Raw genomic sequence first — 18,999 nt, 5'->3', positions numbered from 1 at the left:
CTGAAAGAAAATTAATTTCCCCACAAACAACTCACAGTAAATCTAAGTGGAGTTCAATATTCATGCTGGTACTATAAAATCCATTCATTTAGTAGTTCCTCTAGAATACTTTACTTTGATAGCCTAGTTCAAGTAATTATTTCTATCTTAATGTAATTTTAAAAACCCACTTACTTTATATATAACCTATGAATCAGATATTTTAATATTTCAATGGACAGTACCTCCGCATACATCCAAATTAGTAATTTATAATGTTATTAATGAAATATCTACATAGAGCTCCAGAGAACCAACGTCAAATAGTTGTCCAGGGTATAGGATACCTCCTGTACCTGTATGAGCACTTAACTAAGACATTGCCACTGGCTTTCCTACTTACACATCCTTTCTTCAGCTTTATATAAAATACAGAATATCTGTGCTCTTCATTTCTTTTTTTATTATTAAAATGTGTTTTAAGTGAAAGAGAGACTTACAGTAAAGCTAATAAATCTAACATTTTTCTTCTACCTTTATGAAAAACCATCACAGGATCATAATACTAGGAAAAACATAGGGGAGAAGGTAGATAAATCTCTAAACAGACTAACTGGAGGTGAGGATCTCTAGCTTGATAAAATATAATATTTATAATTAACATTAAAATACCTGAGGGAAATCCACCACCAAAGAATATATTAAACAAGTCTTCTGGAGTTATATCAGCTTCACAACCTCTATGGAAATTAAATCTGCCATTGTTTTGGTGATTACATGCTTGTTCTTCATTGCCTGTGAGGTCATACTGTTTTCGTTTTTCTGGATTGCTTAAAATAGCATAAGCATTTCCAATCTCTGAAAAAGTAATGAGTAAAAGTTGGTAAGCAAAGTTTTTATATTATTAAGACAGTCCCATATAAAAGCCACTGTCATGTTAATAACAAGAAAAAAATTACTTTGAGACTAATCAAGAAAACGGTAAAACAGTAACAATTTCTTTTAAAGGTATTATACATTGTTTGCAATTATACATATTACTAGCTCCCAACACAATTTTTTATCCTAGACAGGCAAGTCTCCCTACTGCCTTGAACATAAAGGAATGTCCATCTTTCGATACTATTGTACTCCATCCCCTAACATCCTGCTTCTTCCTTTTTGAGTCTCCTAATCTAGTCATTCATTAGTTCCATTCAAACCAATGATACAGCAGTGGCTACCAACTGCCACCCTCTTTACTTTACTACGTCATCCATTATTATTCCCACTTTACACATGAGCCCCCTGAGGCTCAAAAAAGCTAAGAAATTTGTTCAAGGTCAAATTTTTTTTAGCAGCGTTAAGTACACTGTGAAACCTACACCATGAACCTTGTTTTGCACACTCCAGCCCAGAATGAGCTATTTTTTATTCTATTCCAGAACAATTTATTGCTCTTAAAACTGTAAACTCCATGAGCGTAGGGACTGTGTCTATGTTTTCACTGCAATGTCCCCAAGGGCCAGCACAAAGTCTGAATTGTTTCTCAATGAATCCAGATAGTCTCTAGTTTTCCTATCTCACTTTGCCACTATGTGATATTTATTTACAAAGAATTCTATTTCCAATCTCATACTCCTGTGTCCAAGAGAGGCAGTAGTAAATTGATTACCAAAATGTCTTCTTGAGGTAATTTACAAAAGCGGTAATGCTTTGATCTAAAAGCAGGAACTACCCTATTCTCATTCTGATACTTCTAATAATTAATCATTTCATAAACACAGCTTGCTTCTTAAACTAGATGGTAAGCCTCTTGCAAAATGGGATATTTTTTAAATACTTTCTGGATCCCATGTGGTGGCTGCCATAGGTACCGTGCAAGCAAACAGATGCTCATTAGGTAGTTGTTTTTAGATGATTATATACCACACTGAAATTAATTATATACAGATAATCTAGAACTTTTCTTCTCATAGGGCTTCTTAAACCTGGGACAGAGATAGCTTTCAAGTGGCTTGTGAACCCTATTGTATGAAAAATCATGGGGCCAGCCCCGTGGCCGAGTGGTTAAGTCCACGCGCTCCGCTGCAGCGGCCCAGGGTTTTGCCGGTTCAGATCCTGGGCGCGGACATGGCACCGCTCGTCAGGGCTCATTGAGGCGGCATCCCACATGCCACAACTAGAAGGATGTGCAACTAAGATATACAACTATGTACCGGGGGGATTTGGGGAGATAAAGCAGAGAAAAAATAACAAAGATTGGCAACAGTTGTTAGCTCAGGTGCAGATCTTTTTTTTTTTTTAAGATTTTTTTTTCCTTTTTCTCCCCAAAGCCCCCAGGTACATAGTTGCATATTCTTCGTTGTGGGTCCTTCTAGTTGTGGCATGTGGGACGCTGCCTCAGCGTGGCTTGATGAGCAGTGCCATGTCCGCACCCAGGATTCGAACTGACGAAACACTGGGCTGGCTGCAGCGGAGCGCGCGAACTTAACCACTCGGCCACGGGGCCAGCCCCTCAGGTGCAGATCTTTAAAAAAAAACAAAAAGAAAAAGAAAAATCGGGTGGACGGTCCATTTATTTGAGGAGATGGTCCAAAACTTTCTTCAGATTCTCAAATACTGTAGATCTATGACTCAGAAATTATAGTCATCACTTATAATGTTGCTCCAATGGGAAAGCATAATCAAAGATCCAATCAATGTACTTACAAACTACAGCAAGGTATTAACCCATAGCTATAAAAACGAAGCGTATATTTCAATATCTGCTAAAGTTACACTTCCAGTAATAATATCAGTTTCAGGATTTAACGACTATATAGTAATGGACTATTTCAGGTAATTTAATAATGCTATTACTTTTTAAACTATTACTATATTGGCAACCCAATTCTATCTTCAAGACTTCTTTTTTGTGTGTGTGTGAGGAATATTGGCCCTGAGCTAGCATCTGTTGCCAATCCTCCTCTTTTTGCTTGAGGAAGATTGTTGCTGAGCTAACATCTGTGACAATCTTCCTCTATTTTGTATGTGTGATGCTGCCACAGTGTGGCTTGAGGAGAGCAGTATGTAGGTCCACAGCCAGGATCCGAACCTGTGAACCCTGGGCCACTGAAGTGGAGCCTGTGAACTTAACCAAGATTTTTCTTTTTTAAAAAATATAATTTCCAAACATTAAGATATTTTAGCAGATATTTGTGAAATACTGTAATAATCCATAATTATGTATGTAAGAAAATTTGTTTAATCGACTGACTACAGTAATTTTCTATACATTTACTTTGTGCTACACTCAAAATCAAGAACTTTTTCCAGTTTCTTATGATCTCAAGAATTAAATCCAAAATTCATTTTGGTATTCAAAAGCCTTACAAAATACATTGCTACCCGTGTCTCACTTACTTCACCAAAAGATACCTGCCACTTTATTCATTTTTCTTTAACGAAACTTTTTATTTAAGGTAACTTTAGATTCATATGAAATTCTAAGAAATAATACAGAGAGATCCCCTGAGCCTATTACCTAATTTCCCCAATGGTAATATCTTTTTAATTACAGGACATATCACAGATAGGATAGAGACATTGGTACAGTCAGGATATAAAGCATTTCCATCACCTTGTTCTTGTTGTTTTAGAACCACACCTACTTCCTTCCCCTCCATCCCTTCTTTAACCCCCGACAACCACTAATCTATTCTCTATTTCTATAATTTTGGCATTTCAAGACTGTTACATAAATAGAATAACGCAGTACATAAATGGAATGAAAGCTTTTGGGATTGGCATTTTTCAGTCAGCATAATTCTTTGGAGACTGATTCAGGTTGTTAGGAAGCCAACAGTTCATATCCATGGTGTGGAGGTAGCACTGTTTGTTTCACCATTCACCCACCGAAAGAAATGTGGGTTGTTTCTAGTTTTTGGCTATCACGAATAATACTCTGTGTACATTCATGTACAGGTTTATGGGTAAACATAAATTTTAATTTCCCTGCAACAAATGCCCAGAAATGCAATTGCTGGATTGTATGGTAGCCAAATATTTGGTTTTTTGAGAAACTGCCAAATTGTTTTCACAGAGTGACTATATCATTTTACATCCCATCAACAATGTACGAGTGATCCAGTTTCTCCGCATCGAGACCAGTATCTGGTGTTGTTGCTATTTTTTATTTTAGCCATTCTGATGGGTGTGTAGTCATATCTCATTTTGGTTTTACTTTGTATTATTTCTAATGCTAATGAATGATGTTTAAAATCTTTTCATATACTTATTTCCCATTTGTATATCATCTTCAGTGGAATGTCTCTTACCTATTTTCTAATTGGATTGTCTGTTTTTTTAATTTTGAGTTTGAGGAGCTCTTCACGTATTCTAGATACTAGTCCTTTGTCAGATACACGTTTAGCAAATATATTCTCCTAGTGTGTCACTTGTCTTTTCATCCTCTTCACAGGATGCAGAGCAAAAAATTAAATAATTTTGATGAAGTCCAAATTATCAACTTTTCCTTTCATAAAATGTTTTTGGTGTTAAGTCTAAGAAATCACTGACTAGCCTAACATCCTAAAGATTTGCTCCCAAGATTTTCTGCTAAGTGTTTAAAATCTCGGTAAATAAGAAGTTTTAAGTTTCTATTACTAGATTCTTTGTTGTTTTATATTTACATTGTTTCATATTTACGTTCATGATTCATTTTGAGTTCATTCTTGTATAAACTGTGAGATTTAGATCAAAGTTAATTTTTTTTGCCTATGACTGTCCAATTACTCCAAAACCATTTGCTGAAAAGGTTATCTTTCCTCCATTGAATTGCTTTTGCAGCTTTGTCAAAAATCAGCTGGGTCTCTTTGTATGGGTCAATATCTGGGTTTCCTATCCTATTACATTGATCTATGTGTCTATCTCTCTGCCAATACCACACTGATAACTGTAGCTGTAAAGTAAGTCCTGAAATCAGGTACAGTGATTAATCCTACTCCATTCTTTTCTTTTTACTTATTCAGGTTGTTTGTCTTTCCATACGAGTTTTAGAATAAACTTGCTTTTATCTGTAAAAGAGTCTTACTAGGATTTTGACAGAAATTGTGTTAAATACGCATATCAATTTGGGGGGACTTGACATCTTTATTGTCTTGAGTCTTCAAATCCGTGAACGTGATATACCATTCCATTTATTTAGCTCTGCTCTGATTTCTTTCATTAGTATTGTAAAGCTCTCAGTAAACACATCCTATACAAGTTTTGTTAAATTTACACCTAAGCATTTCTTGTGTGTTTGACTGTAAATGGTAATATATTTTTAATTTCAGTGTCTGCATGTTCACTGCTAGTACATAGAAATATACTAAATATTTCTAAACACAGAAATTGACTTTTGTATGTTTATCTTGTATTCTGAAACCTTGCAGAATTCACTTATTAGTCCTAGGATTTTTTGGGGGGTGGGGGTATAATCCTTTGGATTTTATACATAATCAAGTCATTTGCAAATAGGGACAGTTTGATATCTTCCTTTCCAATCTGTGTGCCTTTTATTTCCTTTTCTCACCTCAATGGACTGATTAGAATTTCCCACTCTATGTTGAATAAGATGGTGAAAGAGGACATTCTTGCTTCAATCCCAATCTTAGGGGGAAAACATTCAGTCTTTCACCACTGAAAGTACAAAGTTATCTGAAGGTTTTCTGTAGCTGCTCTTTTATCAGTTTGAGGCAGTTCCCTTCTATTCTTATTTTTCTGTCAGTTTTTATCATGAATGAGTGGTGAAATTTTTCAAATGTTCTTATTGCACTGATTGATAAAATCATGAGATTTTCCTTCTTTATTCTATTCGTATAGAAGATCACACTGATTGATAGCTGAATAGTGCACCAGCTTTGCATCCTTGAATAAACTCCACTTGGTCAGGGTGTATCATTCTTTCTACATATTACTGAATTTTGATATTTTGTTAAGGGTATTTGAGTTTATTCCATGAAGAATACTGGCCTGTAGTTTTCTTTTTTCATAGTGTCTTTGACTGGTTTTGATAGCAGGGTAATACTTACTTTGTAAAATGGATTGGGAAATGTTTCCTTCTCTTCTATTTTCTCAAAGAGGCTGCGTAGAATTGGTTTTAATTCTTCTTTAAAAGTTTTAAAGAAGAATTCTCCAGTAAAGGCATCTGAGCCTGGAGGGTTCTTTTTGGGAGTTTCTTAACTACAAATTTAATTTACTTAGCAGTTACAGAGCTAGCTGTTCACATTATCTACTTCAGATTGACTGAGTCCTGATCATTTGTAATTCTCAAAGAATTGATCCGTTTCATCTAAGTTGTAAATCTGTGTGTAGAACTGTTCTCTTTTTTCCTTTGTCAGTCAATTTCAATGATCTTTCAAAGAATTAGTTCTTTTGTTTCATTAATCTTCAGTGTTGTTTTTCTGTTTTCGATTTTATTGATTTCCACTCTCACCATTATTTCCTTCCTTCTTCTTGCTTTGGGTTTATTTTCCTCTTCTTCTAGGTTCATGAGGTGGATGCTTAGATGACTGATTTGAGGCTGTTCCTCTTTTCTGATATACGCATTTCGTGTCATAAGTTTCCTCCCTCATTGCTTTAGCTGGTCCCCTCAAATTCTGATAATGCTACATTTTTACTTAGTTAACGTATTTTTTAAAAAATTTCTCTCGAGACTTCGTGGACCCATAGATTATTTAGAAGTGTGTTGTCCAGTCTCCAAGTGACTGGACACTTTCCAATTACCTTTGTTATTGATTTCTACTTTAATTTCATACGGCCAGAGAACACTCTGTATGATTTCAGCCTTTTAACTTACTGGAGGTTTATTTTATGACCCAGGATGCGCTCTATCTTGGAGTGTGCTCTGTGGGCACTTGCAAAGAATTTATAATTTGCTGTTGCTGGGCGGAGTGTTCTGTAAATGGTGATCAGATCTTGCTGGCTAATGGTGTTTAATTTTTCTATATTCTTGCTGATTTTCTGTCTAGTTGTTCATTCTATCAGTTGTTGAGAGGTGTTGACATTTCCAACTATAATTGTGAATTTATTTATTTCTCCTTCCAGTACTATCAGTTTTTGATTTACATATTTTGCATATCTGTTTTTAGTGCATACACGTTTATACTGTGATGTCTTCTTGAGGAACTGACCCTTTTAAAATAATACAGTGTCCCTTTCTGGCATTTTTTTAGTCTAAAGTCTACTTTATGTAATATAGTCACTCCTGTTTCCTTTTGATTAATGTGTGCTTGATATATCTTTTTCCACCTCCTTACTTTCAGCCTGTCTATATTGTTATAAATGAACTGAGCTTCTTGTAGAAAAACATAGTCATGTTTTTTTTTAATTCACTCTGTCAATCTTTTAATTGGTATATTTAGATCATTTACATCTAATATAATTATTGATAAGTTAGGGCTCACGTCTGCCATTTTACTTTTTGTTTTCTGTTCTCTTTTTCCTGACTTCCTGTGAGTTACGTGAACATCTTTTTAGAATTCCATTTTGATTTATCCAGTGTTTCCTGCTTTTTAGTAGCTGCTCTAGGTATTGTATATATAACTTATCACAGCCTACGGGTATCATCATCTTACTACTTCAAGTGTACTACAGAATCCTTACTTCTCTTTATTTTCCTTTATCCTCATCCATTTATAATATAATTGCCCTATATATGTTCTCTGCATACATTTAGAACCATATCAGACAATGTTAACATTTTTGCTTCAAGTGTCAACCATAACTGAGAAACTCAAGAGAAGCAGTAAAAAATATTGCATTTACCCATATTTTTGCTTACCATGTTCTTTCTTCCTTCTTCATATTTCAAGATTCCTTCTTTTATTGTTTTCTTTTGTTTAGAGAACTTCCTTTAGCTATTCTATTAGGGCATGTCTGCTAGGGACAAATTCTCTTATTTTTCCTTCATCTGAAAATGTCGATTTCCTCATTATTCCTGAAGGATATTTTTGCTGGGTATACAATTCTGAATTTCTTTTCTTTCAGTACTTGAAAAATGTGCCATCCCCTCCTGGCCTGCACCGTTTCCGATGTGAAATTCACTGTCATTTGACCTGTTTCCCCTTATAGGGAAGGTGTCATTTTTCTTTTACTGCTTTCAAGATTTTTCCTTTGTCTTTAGTTTTCAGAAGTTTGACTGTGATGTGTCTCGGTGTAGATTTTTTGGGTTTATCTGTTTGGGATTCATTCAACTTCTCAAATTATATAAGCTTAGATCTTTTTCCAAGTTTGGAAAGTTTTCGATCTTTATCTTTTGAGTACTTTTTCAGCTATGCTCTCTTTCGCCTATCCTTCCAGGACCCCAATGATACGATTGTTCAATCTTTTGTTGTGATTCCACTTGTCCCTGAGGCTATGTTCTTTCTTCTTTTTTTCAGTCTATTTTCTCCATAGTTCAGATTAGATAATATCTATTTTTCTATTTTCCAGTTCACTGATTCTTTCCTCTTTCTGTCCTTCTGCTGTTTATTACATTTATTGCTAGTTTTTATTTCAGCTTTTGGATTTTTAACTTGTAAAATTTCCATTTGACTCATTACACCTTTTGTTTATTTGTTCAGAGTTTCTATTTCTTTGCTAAGACACTTATTTTTCTAAATTTGTTTCAAACATTTTTTGTAATTGTTTATTGAAGCATTTTTATGATGGATGCCTTAAAATCTTTGTTAGGCAATTCTAATATCTCAGTCATCTCCATGTGCCTATCTAGTGACTGACTTTCTAAATTCAGTTTGAGGTTTTCCTAGTTCTTAGTATGACAAGTGATTTTCAACTGAAATGTGGTCATTTGAGGTATTACCTTATGAGACTCTGAATCTTATCTAAAGCTTCTGTTTTAACTGTCCTCCTCTGACACTACTCTGGTACAGAAAAAGGGAATAGCACCTTGTTACTCCCAGGTGGAAAAAGAGTCCAGATTTCCTCCTTGGCCTCTGATGACAGCTGAAGGGAGGGGAACCTCATTACTGCTGGGCAGGGATGCGATTGCCAGTCCCTCATCAAGTCCTTACTGATACTCCCTTGGCTGGCAAGAATAGGGGTGCCTCATTACTGCTCCCCAGGTGTAGTAAGGATATGGCTTTGCTTACCTTTGCTTACCACCAGGTCACTTATGACACTACTCCAGTGGGGAAAGGAAGGGATGCCTTGTTGCTGCCAGGTAGGAGTGGAAGTATCAGCTCCCTACTCGATCTTCTCTGTTACCACCCCAACTGGAGGGTTAGGGCATCTCATTACAGCTCAGAGAGGGTGGCAGCCTAAGTTCTCTACTCAGCCTTGCTGGTGTGGGTATGGGTGCAGTCACAGGTTTTTCTGTGGTATTTGGTTGTAGTAGAATGGCCACTGCTTAAAAGTTTTCTGTCTTGCTAGGCTGTCCCTCTCCTGGTTGTTTGACTAGAGAGAGCATGCTTTTCTTGGAGATTGTCTGTGTTCATTGGTGTTTCTGGGTTGTCTGCTTCTCCAGCACCTAGTCTGACATATAAAAGGCAAAATGAAAACCCAAGCAACTCACTGCCATGTTGTTCTTTGGGTGCCAAGGTCCCTAGCTGGTCTACCTTCTTCTCTCCACCTTTCATCAGAGTTTTCTTATGTTTGTTTTGTTTTATATATAATATTCAGTTGTACTTAGGACACTCAGTTTTACCCCTTTCAGGGATAAGTACATCTCTTCCATCTTCCTGAAAGTGGAAGTCCTCATTCATTTTTACATCACTTGCCTCATTCTCATACCCAAGCTTCTGCCATCTTCCTTCTCCTCCAATCACAGAAATCATACTCATCTCGAGAAAACTCTTAATTCTCACCTATTATATGAAGGCTTCTCCAGTTACTCTGATCATAATGCTACTTTACATTTCTCACTTTTCTTCAGAAATCTTTACTCTATGTTTTGGTATTTATTTATATTCAGTCTTCTGGGAGATCCTGGGGTAAATCAGTTAGTTTCTCTGAGCCTCAATTTTCTTATTTGTGAAAAGAGGATGACATGGGTCCCCTGACTATTTCACAAGATTTTTAACAAGCATTAAATTTTTAAAAATGGTAATGGAAAACTATGAAATGCTTGTCAAATGTTAGGTATTATTATTATTTCCAAATGTTCTGTGAGAGACTTGTTTCCCCTTTATAAATTAAAAATTCTTTGAGTAAGAGGATCTCATATTCTCTTACTGTATTTCTCTATAGACACTAGCCCAAAGGGCAGAACTGACTTCTTTGTTTTTAGACACAGATTCCAGATGTTAAGAATACTGAACAACCAGACCTAACATGGGCAACAGCATCTGATCCATTATTATTTATCAAGCAAATACATTAACAGCTAATCCATGCCCTTTGTTATAACATTCATATAGATGTCAACAGGCCCAGGTACAATTCAAATAGTCTCTGAAATACTTGAGAGTCTTTGAAGATAATGCACACTGAGTATGTTTTGAAGACACAGATGTCAAAGAGAAGAAAAGAGATCCATTTCATTCAAATCTTTTTTAAAAGTATGTTTCTATATCCTGTGCAAGTCCCTCTGTAGATGTAAGTAAAATATTCCCTGCTTTGAGAAACTTACAATACTAACTGTAAAGAACAAAGAGCTTCAGAGTTCATTTAGTATACCCTCCTTGATAACAACTCTTTATTTTTAAAGCTTTACAAAACACACAAATGAAAATATCTATTTAATTTAATTCCGGAAACCAATTATCTCCTCTTTTTTTATTCTTGGAGGAAATAAAAAGCAAGTGTTCTCCATCTTCTGTAAAAAGTGTTTTGGTAATTACAGAGCAATCAATCCATACTTACCTTTTACACAAAAGAAAAAACTATAGTCTTTGCTTAGAATAAACAGCCTGATAACCCAAAAACAGAGGTTAAGATCTATTTGTTAAAGATAAAACAAGATGATTCAGGAGGTAATGAAAAGACCCTGTGTGCTGAATGAATGAAACTTGCCATTTCTGTATGATGACACAAGCTGTAATATTCTCTAATTAACTACCTTTGCTCACCAAGCATCTGTGGACTGCAACCTGGGTTTTCTACATAGTTTCCACTTAATGAAAAATGGGCTCATCAGCCAACTCCCTATTCTGACCCTCTCTGGGATTAATAAATTAGCCTTCTGATTTACATATAACCTCTGTGTACTGAATAGCTTGAGCCTCTCCTCTAGAGATGAATCACCTCCTAGCACACTGATAAACATTAAGTTTTTGGTTTTGCAAAGCACAGCATAAAACTGAAATGTATCACCCCAAAGTACAATCACTTTGTAAAACCCCTTCTGAGTGTCAAGCTGGGGGGACATGTACACTGCTCATCTCTTCCAAACGTAACACAGGCTGTAAAAATATTGGTAGATCCACTTACTGTTATTCCAAGACCAATAATGCTACCATGACTTCAATACAAGTGGGAGAAAGAAACAGTTTAATGTTCTCAGCATTAATGAAGAATTAATACTGAAATCACCTAGCAGATCACAAACATGCAAACAATTCACTGCCAAAATGTTTTTAAACGTTTTTAAAAACACCAAAAACTTTAAATTATTTTAATTCATAATGTGAAAAACATTTTTTACCTTTTAGGGGACTATGTGCTAAAGTTAGTGTTTTTGAGGGAAGAAACTTTTCCAGTACTTTCAACATACCACTTTCAATTGAGGGAAACACAGAGAAGGCGCTCAGTGCACAGCGCCACTTCACTCCCACCAGCACCACTTTGGCGGCTGCTTTTATTGGAATATATTCATAATCCCCAAATGGATTTTGCTTGGCAACTTCCTTCAAGAAATAAAACTATTTTTGAAACAATTTTAACAATATTTTTTTTGAAAGACCAATTGAGTTGTCTATCTTTTAGGAACATTTTAAAAATGAGTATCTCCTTCTTATTATTCCAAGACTCCAGCAATTCACTGTAAATATTATACATTGGCTCTATGAATGCCAAATTCACAAGAACATCACAAACTTCAGCATTTTCCTATGATTTAAAAGTTAACTATTATGAATAAATGGTATGTAACAAACATGAAATTACAAAATCAGTTCTCTAACATTTCTTTACTAAAATGACAAAAAACTAAAATAATATTGAGAAAGAAAATGAAGAAAAGTGAATAGTAGGCAGAAGGAAAGAAACTAATTCTTAAAAAGAAAAAATATCCCATTAGTTGAAACTACATACAAAAAATGCAAAAATTGGCCAGAGTTAATACAAATCTAAGAACACTGGGCAGATAGTGATTCCAAGTAATTTCCAATTCTAGACAGTCTCCAATATCTCAAAAGCTTTTTTTTGCTTTTAGTTTCCTTAGAACCAGTTGGTAATATGCTAGCTCATGCATAATCATCACATCACTTGTACACGGTAAGCTAGAAAGCATGTACGGGTATCTATACAAGTTACTTAGGACTTCGCCAAAGCTGGCATGTTCCTTTTGTAAAGCCAAAGTGCATTTGTGTGGCTTTTGGTATAATAAGTTAATAGTGAAGTTTTAAAGGATTTTGAGGACCCTTGCTTATGCTGGCTTCCAAATGCACCAGTCTAAAGGCAGAATTTAATATTCTGAAACAAAGCGGACCTTAAAAAGAGCTTAGTAAAACTGCTTTAAAAGGTTTACTTTACTTTTAAAAGCATCTGTTGCTCCAGGTGCATGGTTTTTGTCTGGATGAAACTTCAAAGCAAGCTTTCTATAAGCTTTTTTCAAATCTTCATCACCAGCATCTTTGGTAACTCCAAGTACTTCATAGTAATTTTTACATTTGTTTATGCTGTGAACAAGAGAGTATGTTATAATGTAAATTTCAAGGAAGAATTTCACATGACATATCTAACTTTGTACTGATTAGAATAGTATAAAGGACTGTCTGTGGATCATTTTCTCAATACCAAATGATAGCTTTTACTGTTAAGGGTTATTGTTTCCTTCTCTTTTCTGACCACAGACCATTCCTCTAACCTCTTTTCAGTCTAAGGAGAGTCGGCCATGAGAATGTCCTTGGTATAATTTATCACAACTACAGAGAAGAAAGCAAAGCCCCTAACAGCTGTGGGTGAAGGACGCAGCACACACTGTAACCAAAATGAGAGGATAAGAACAATTTTATAGTACTCAAGTGCATAAAGAAATTCCAAAACTCCTCGCAAGTATGTCACAGCTAAGGATTAACACATACTGCATTCCAGCACTTTTGTTGTTGCATAACCTAGACCTACCCAAATATCAAAGCAACAGTTTAGTGCATGTACAACAATTACAGTACCCTATGGTTTCAGTGTCGAGGCAAGTTAATTCAGCTTGGCTATGCTAAAGAGAATTCATCTGTATCACTCTCTGAAAAAGATAAAATATCACAATAAAATACATCATGGGACTCAAAAATGTTTGTTACACACGATTTTCATGATGATGAGCATACTCTTAAAGATTACTTACATAGTTTATAACCCTAAAGACGTAACAGATTTAAGCCTGGGGTCTTTAAAGTATGTTAGGAAAAGAAATACTCTGAATGGAGCAGAGAACACTAACACTTTTGGATGCTAACATTCTCCCATGACCTAGTAATTTTCCTTCACTAAAATCCAGGTACATTTTAAATATTTTTTGTGGAGTCCTTTATGACTTTAGATGTGTTCTGTGAGTGAGTGCTTGGTGATAGAGGCAGTAACAGGCAAGAGGATCTGAGGCATAACTGTTCACTGGCAGCTAAACAATGGCAAAGACTGACTCAAAGTTGTCAAAGAAAAGAACCCTAGTTGATCATTTTTTACTACTGAACCTATTAACCATCACAGTGCTCGGGACATGATAGGATCTCAACAAATGTTTCTGGAATAAATGAGCTTTAGCTCTCCTTTCATTATGAAAGTATTCATCATTTGTTATAGCAACAAGGGAAAAAAAAAGAGAAGCTACTGTATAACATTATAGAAATTTTCTTATAATCACATCAACAAAAATCTGTTACGCAGTCTTCTTTATAGTAATAATAATTAAAATTGGATTTTTCTACCTTAGATAATAAATATTAACACAAGTCAATTTTATTTCATAAACATGACATTTCCTTTATTTAGTCAGTAATATTTATTGAGCACCAACTACATCCCAGACTGTGTTCTGGGCACCTGAGATACATTAGCGAACAAAAGAGAGAAAGATCCTGGTTTGTAGAGACCCACTCTCCTAGATACGTTTAGAAACTATGTGATAGAAAAAAAGGGGAGGGGCCATTTATACAACACCTACACAGGTCCACAATCCCATATCCATGTTCCAATATTCATAAAGCTCTGAAAAATGAGTTATTCTATAACTAATTTGACTGCAAAAACCTGATTTTAACTCTTTCAGAGGAAAAATTTGACCCAAACAGATGTGAAGCTGCTATAGAATCTTCACTTATCCCATTTCAGTGTGAATATTTGTACGTTTTGCTGCAGAAATGTTATTCTTAGATGTTTGGGCTGCTTACCAAACCCTCCTAAAACATGATATAATGTATAATATATATGCTTCCTATTACCCTTCTAAAATATGAAGAATTCTGAATAGTCCACACCAATTTCACAAAGAAAACTGTAAATTTCTTATTATGCTGATTACTTTACACAAATTATCTCATTTACTCCTCATCAGGCGGATATTATTCCCATTTAACCAATGAGGAAATCAAGGCTTTGAGTGGTTAAGTAAATTGCCGAAAGTCATATAACCAGGCAATAGATGGGAACTGAGATTTATATCTTCAACAAAAACTTACTGAACATTTGCTTTCTGCCAGACCCTGTTTCAGATACTATAGTGGTGAATAAACAGTAGAAGAATCCCTGCTCACATTAAATTCACAATTGGAGCGGGACAAGCAATGAGTAAACATACAAGTAAACAGAAAGCACATCATATGGTGATAAATATTTAGAGAAAAATAAAGTGGCCAAGGGTAGGCATGCTATTTTGAACAGTGGTTAGGAAAGATCTAAGAATTAAGGATGCAAATCTCAGTTTGACTTGACAATCCTACTGCAGTCTCAGAACCAGAAGAAAGAAGAAAAGGAGCCCTTCAGACTCCAGAGTAGTCATCCTCCGCCCTTCTATTTGCTTTTCCAGTGTTTAAACAGACTCTCGCCTCTTCTAGATATTTTCAGATGTTGGTTTTGGTGCCCAGAACATGCCTTCTCTGCCTCCTTTCTTGCTCAGTTAGTTTCTACAACTTCTTCAGACCTCAGCTTAGCTCTTCCTTTTCTCCAGAACTCACATTCGTCAAGACTAAGTTTGATGGCCCTCATACCTTCCCAAAGCCCTCTGAACTTAGCCCTGTCCCAGGAATCACCTCTGCCTATTGCAGCTGCCTGTCTACTTGTCTGACCTCTCTTCCAGACTACAGGCCCCTGAAGGCAGGGACTGGGCCTGGCCACCACCTTTCATGACGGAAGGATGGATCACTGGTTCAATTTAATGGCAGAAATAGGGTCTAAAAGTCATTTTCGGACCAAAGATGATAAGTGCTGTAATGAAAATGTATTTGGCACCAAAAATCAATTTGGAATAGAGGAAGAGAGACTGTGGGACAAGGAATAGAGCTAAGAATATGACAGACACTATCTGAACGCAGGAAAAAAAGGCAGTGATAAACAAAACACTGAACAATCCTAAAGTCATTACTATTTGGTTTGAATGCATAATATGTTTAATTATGTACGAGATTAACCTTCTAAAATTGTTTTGTTGGTATTTCCTGAGTACAAAAGGCTAGACAACAGAAAAAGGCAGCCCGGGAGCGGGTGCTGACAGTGTAGGCAAATTGGTTGGCATTCACAATCCTCTAGACATGGGTCAAAAAGCTAAGAATTGCCATCAAGAGAAAAAAGGTAGGAAAAACAATTATTTCACTAATTCTTAGCTGTATCGAGCTCTACCATATCTTCCCTGCACTGACTTTTTCATCACAGATTAGAGGAGAAATTCTCTGAGAAGCCAGCAGCGAGGTATACAGTCGACATCACCAATGGACAGGATGAAGACTACATATTTCAGTAAATGCTCCAAATGTACTCATTTACCTAATTTTTCACACTTGAATGAGAAATTACCATTTGCATATTTATTTCTATTCATATTTTGCTCATCGTGCTCCTTTTCACCAGCTAAATGCATTTGTCACACTTTTTACAGTTCACTTCTTACTGAAAGATTCAAACTTTCTTCTCCATCCTCATCAAATAATTTTTTAAAAAACAAAGAAAAATGAAAATAAATTAAAAAGATGTAACCCATTACCTACGCTGGAAGAAAGTATTATGCAACAGGGCCCGAAAGGCCCGTCAGGAGCTCAGCAAAGGAGAAGCGTGTATGGCTGAGCCTTTGGCGTCTTCCTCGGAGTGCAAGAGAGCGCCGTGGGCACGGGAGGAAGGTCCTCTTGAGAGTCTTTTGTTCATGTCATAGCTAATTATTTAAGAGACTCTAAATTTAATTGGTGTTTAAGGAAATACTTTTTATTCCTGAGACAAGGGATGATTTTATAAGTTTAGCCAATGATTTATTTTCCTTTCATTTAAGGAACTACAGCTTATATCAAATCCTAATCAAATCCCTGTAATTCAAATGACGTAGCTGTAGTCCAGAAGTCTCCTAATAATAAATATAACGGTGGGTCCAGTTAATGATTTCACATTGATCCTATAAATTTTTAAAATAAAAAAATGGACTTTTGGTCAATGAGATATTAAAAACCTCTTCAAATTAGATCTATGACACCTTTTTCTCAATTTTTTAATACACTTCAACACAAAGACAACAGTGCTTAGTTTCACAGAGAATTCATCTTACAAAGTCACACACGTTCCTCAGTGACTATAAACTAGCTCTTCCTAACGCAATGGATGCAGTGTTACTGCATGGCTTCTCCATGGAGCCAAACTGTCACCGAGCAACTGATGTGCATAATCGTGCCACCAAGACAACACGGCTGTCTTCAGGAAAATCCCCTATGTGTAAGTAAAACAAAACACAACAACATACAGCATGTAAGCATTTGCTGGTGATCTGTCACCTCACTAAAGCAACACTTCTGAAGGCTAACATAGCGAATAAGCGTTACATGATTCAGCTTAGCAACTTTTATATAAGGTACCAACTGAAGTATTTGGAACAACTTAGGATTCGATTAAAGAATGTTCCGGGGCCGGCCCCGTGGGCCAGTGGTTAGGTTCACGTGCTCTGCTTTGGCGGCCCAGGGTTTCACCGGTTCAGATCCTGGGCACGGACATGGCACCACTCGGCAGGCCATCTTGAGGCGGCATCCCACATGTCACAACTAGAAGGACCCACAACTAAAAGTATACAACTATCTACTGGGGGAGATTTGGGGAGAAAAAGCAAAAAAAAAAAAAAAAAGATTGGCAAGTTGTTAGCTCAGGTGCCAATCTTTAAAAAGAAAAAAAAGTTCCAATCATATTTAGTCCCCAAAGAAAAAAACTACATTTATTTAATAAAAAAAGGTCTAATAAAATTATTGACCAGAGAAACAATCTCTAATACAGGTGTACTACTAAGCTAATACTTGTACCCGATAAGAACTCAGAGTCTTGGACCTGGCTAGGACCTCAAGGCTCAGCAGCAACCCTTCTATCCCCTCCGCCCTCCCCCTCTGCAGAGCCCAGCCTTTCCCCACTCTGCTCGAGCTTTCCCTCTCATCTCTTTTCTTCAGACTCTCAGAGGAAAATCTTATCTCCAATTTCACAGAGAATACAGAAGCCAACAGAAACTCCCTCAAGGTTTTATGTTTCCATCTGTCAATTCGGCCCATATACAAAGTGTATCTGCACCCACTAGCATCTGTCATTCTTCCATTCTCAAAACATCCCCCTGCCTACCTACCAAAACAGAGACAGCAAAGCAAAGTGCTGCTCTTTCTTCATTTCTACCACACCTTGAGCTACTCCTCTTTTCCTTTCAAGGCTAGGGTAAAAGAAATAGAGAAAGAAGGTTTTTTAAAAATAACATCAGATTTAGGAGAGTCTTATACTCCAAAACTGTCAACTATATTTTCTTGGTGATATTTTCAAATATATACGTGATTCTATAGTCTTTCAAAAAAGAAATCACAAAATGATTCTAAGTAAAACTCACATATGATACAATGAACACTATTTAGGCCCTTCATTGAGAACATGTTCTCCCAACCAAAATAACGTCTACCAGAAAAGACAATTTGTTTTCGGATAGATGTGGTTTCCTGGAACTCATCTCAGCACACTGTTTAATTAAAGTTTTTGCTTAAAGAAATTCTCCAGCAAGTCTCTCATTTATTCACTTATCTCACATATTCCGCCACCTCTGACACAATACTATAGTTATAAAAGTGGTTAGCAACATTATTTATGTTCTCAAAGTGCTTCAGTACCATTCATGCTAATCAAATACCCTTTTCCATGGCTTTACCAAGACTAGACAGTCTTCTTTTACTATTGTGGTCACACTCAGATAAAATATTACAATCAAGCTTTAGCATCTAAATACATAAGAAAAAAAGCAAAATATAAATACATTAATATTTGATTCAAAATGGCTTTAATTCCAAATTATAGTGAGTAAAAAAAATGAACTAAAAAGCAAAAATGGAGGAAAAAGGGTGAGAAAAGAAAGGAAATAAGACTAAAAGAGAAACAGGTAAGAAAGGGCAAAAGAGAAAGACGACCTAGTAGTTTTACCGACTCTTCACTTGAGCTAGTTCCACGCGCGCTAAGTGACTGCACGTGCATTCCCGACTCAGCCTGTGCAGAGCCTGGCGCGCTCGCCTTGGTCTCCCTAGAGAACATCAGTGCCACGTCAGCACAGCTTCCTGAGCCGTAGCAGGAAACAAAACACTATTTCTCTAGTGTTTCAGACTCACAGGTTCCTTTTATTTTCAGAAAATCTTTTCTTAAGTATAAAATTAGTAAAGTCAGATCCTCAAAACCTAGTTCATAATTTTTCAACTTTACCTAATTCTTCTGTAGAAGTGT

The 18,999-nt window shown here is 36.1% G+C and overlaps 1 protein-coding gene across 2 annotated transcripts in view; it reads right to left on the bottom strand.

The window, feature by feature from the left end:
* DNAJB14 (DnaJ heat shock protein family (Hsp40) member B14) overlaps nt 1–18,999 on the bottom strand; it is a 52,250-nt gene that overhangs the window by 10,728 nt on the left and 22,523 nt on the right. For both annotated transcript variants that reach the window (XR_006524624.2, XM_044766376.2), the window contains exons 3-4: nt 12,616–12,761; nt 652–837 (exon numbers count right to left, since the gene is read on the bottom strand). Coding sequence is in view for 1 of the 2 variants with exons in the window: in XM_044766376.2 (XP_044622311.1) it covers nt 652–837; nt 12,616–12,761 (332 nt within the window). In the remaining variant the exon portion in view is untranslated. The remainder of the gene's footprint in view (nt 1–651; nt 838–12,615; nt 12,762–18,999) is intronic.

Source organism: Equus asinus, chromosome 3 (genome assembly GCF_041296235.1).
Source record: "Equus asinus isolate D_3611 breed Donkey chromosome 3, EquAss-T2T_v2, whole genome shotgun sequence".
In the NCBI taxonomy this organism is placed as follows: Eukaryota; Metazoa; Chordata; class Mammalia; order Perissodactyla; family Equidae; genus Equus; species Equus asinus.
Note: the sequence above shows the minus strand (reverse complement) of the source record. Positions and strands in the feature narration are given on the sequence as shown.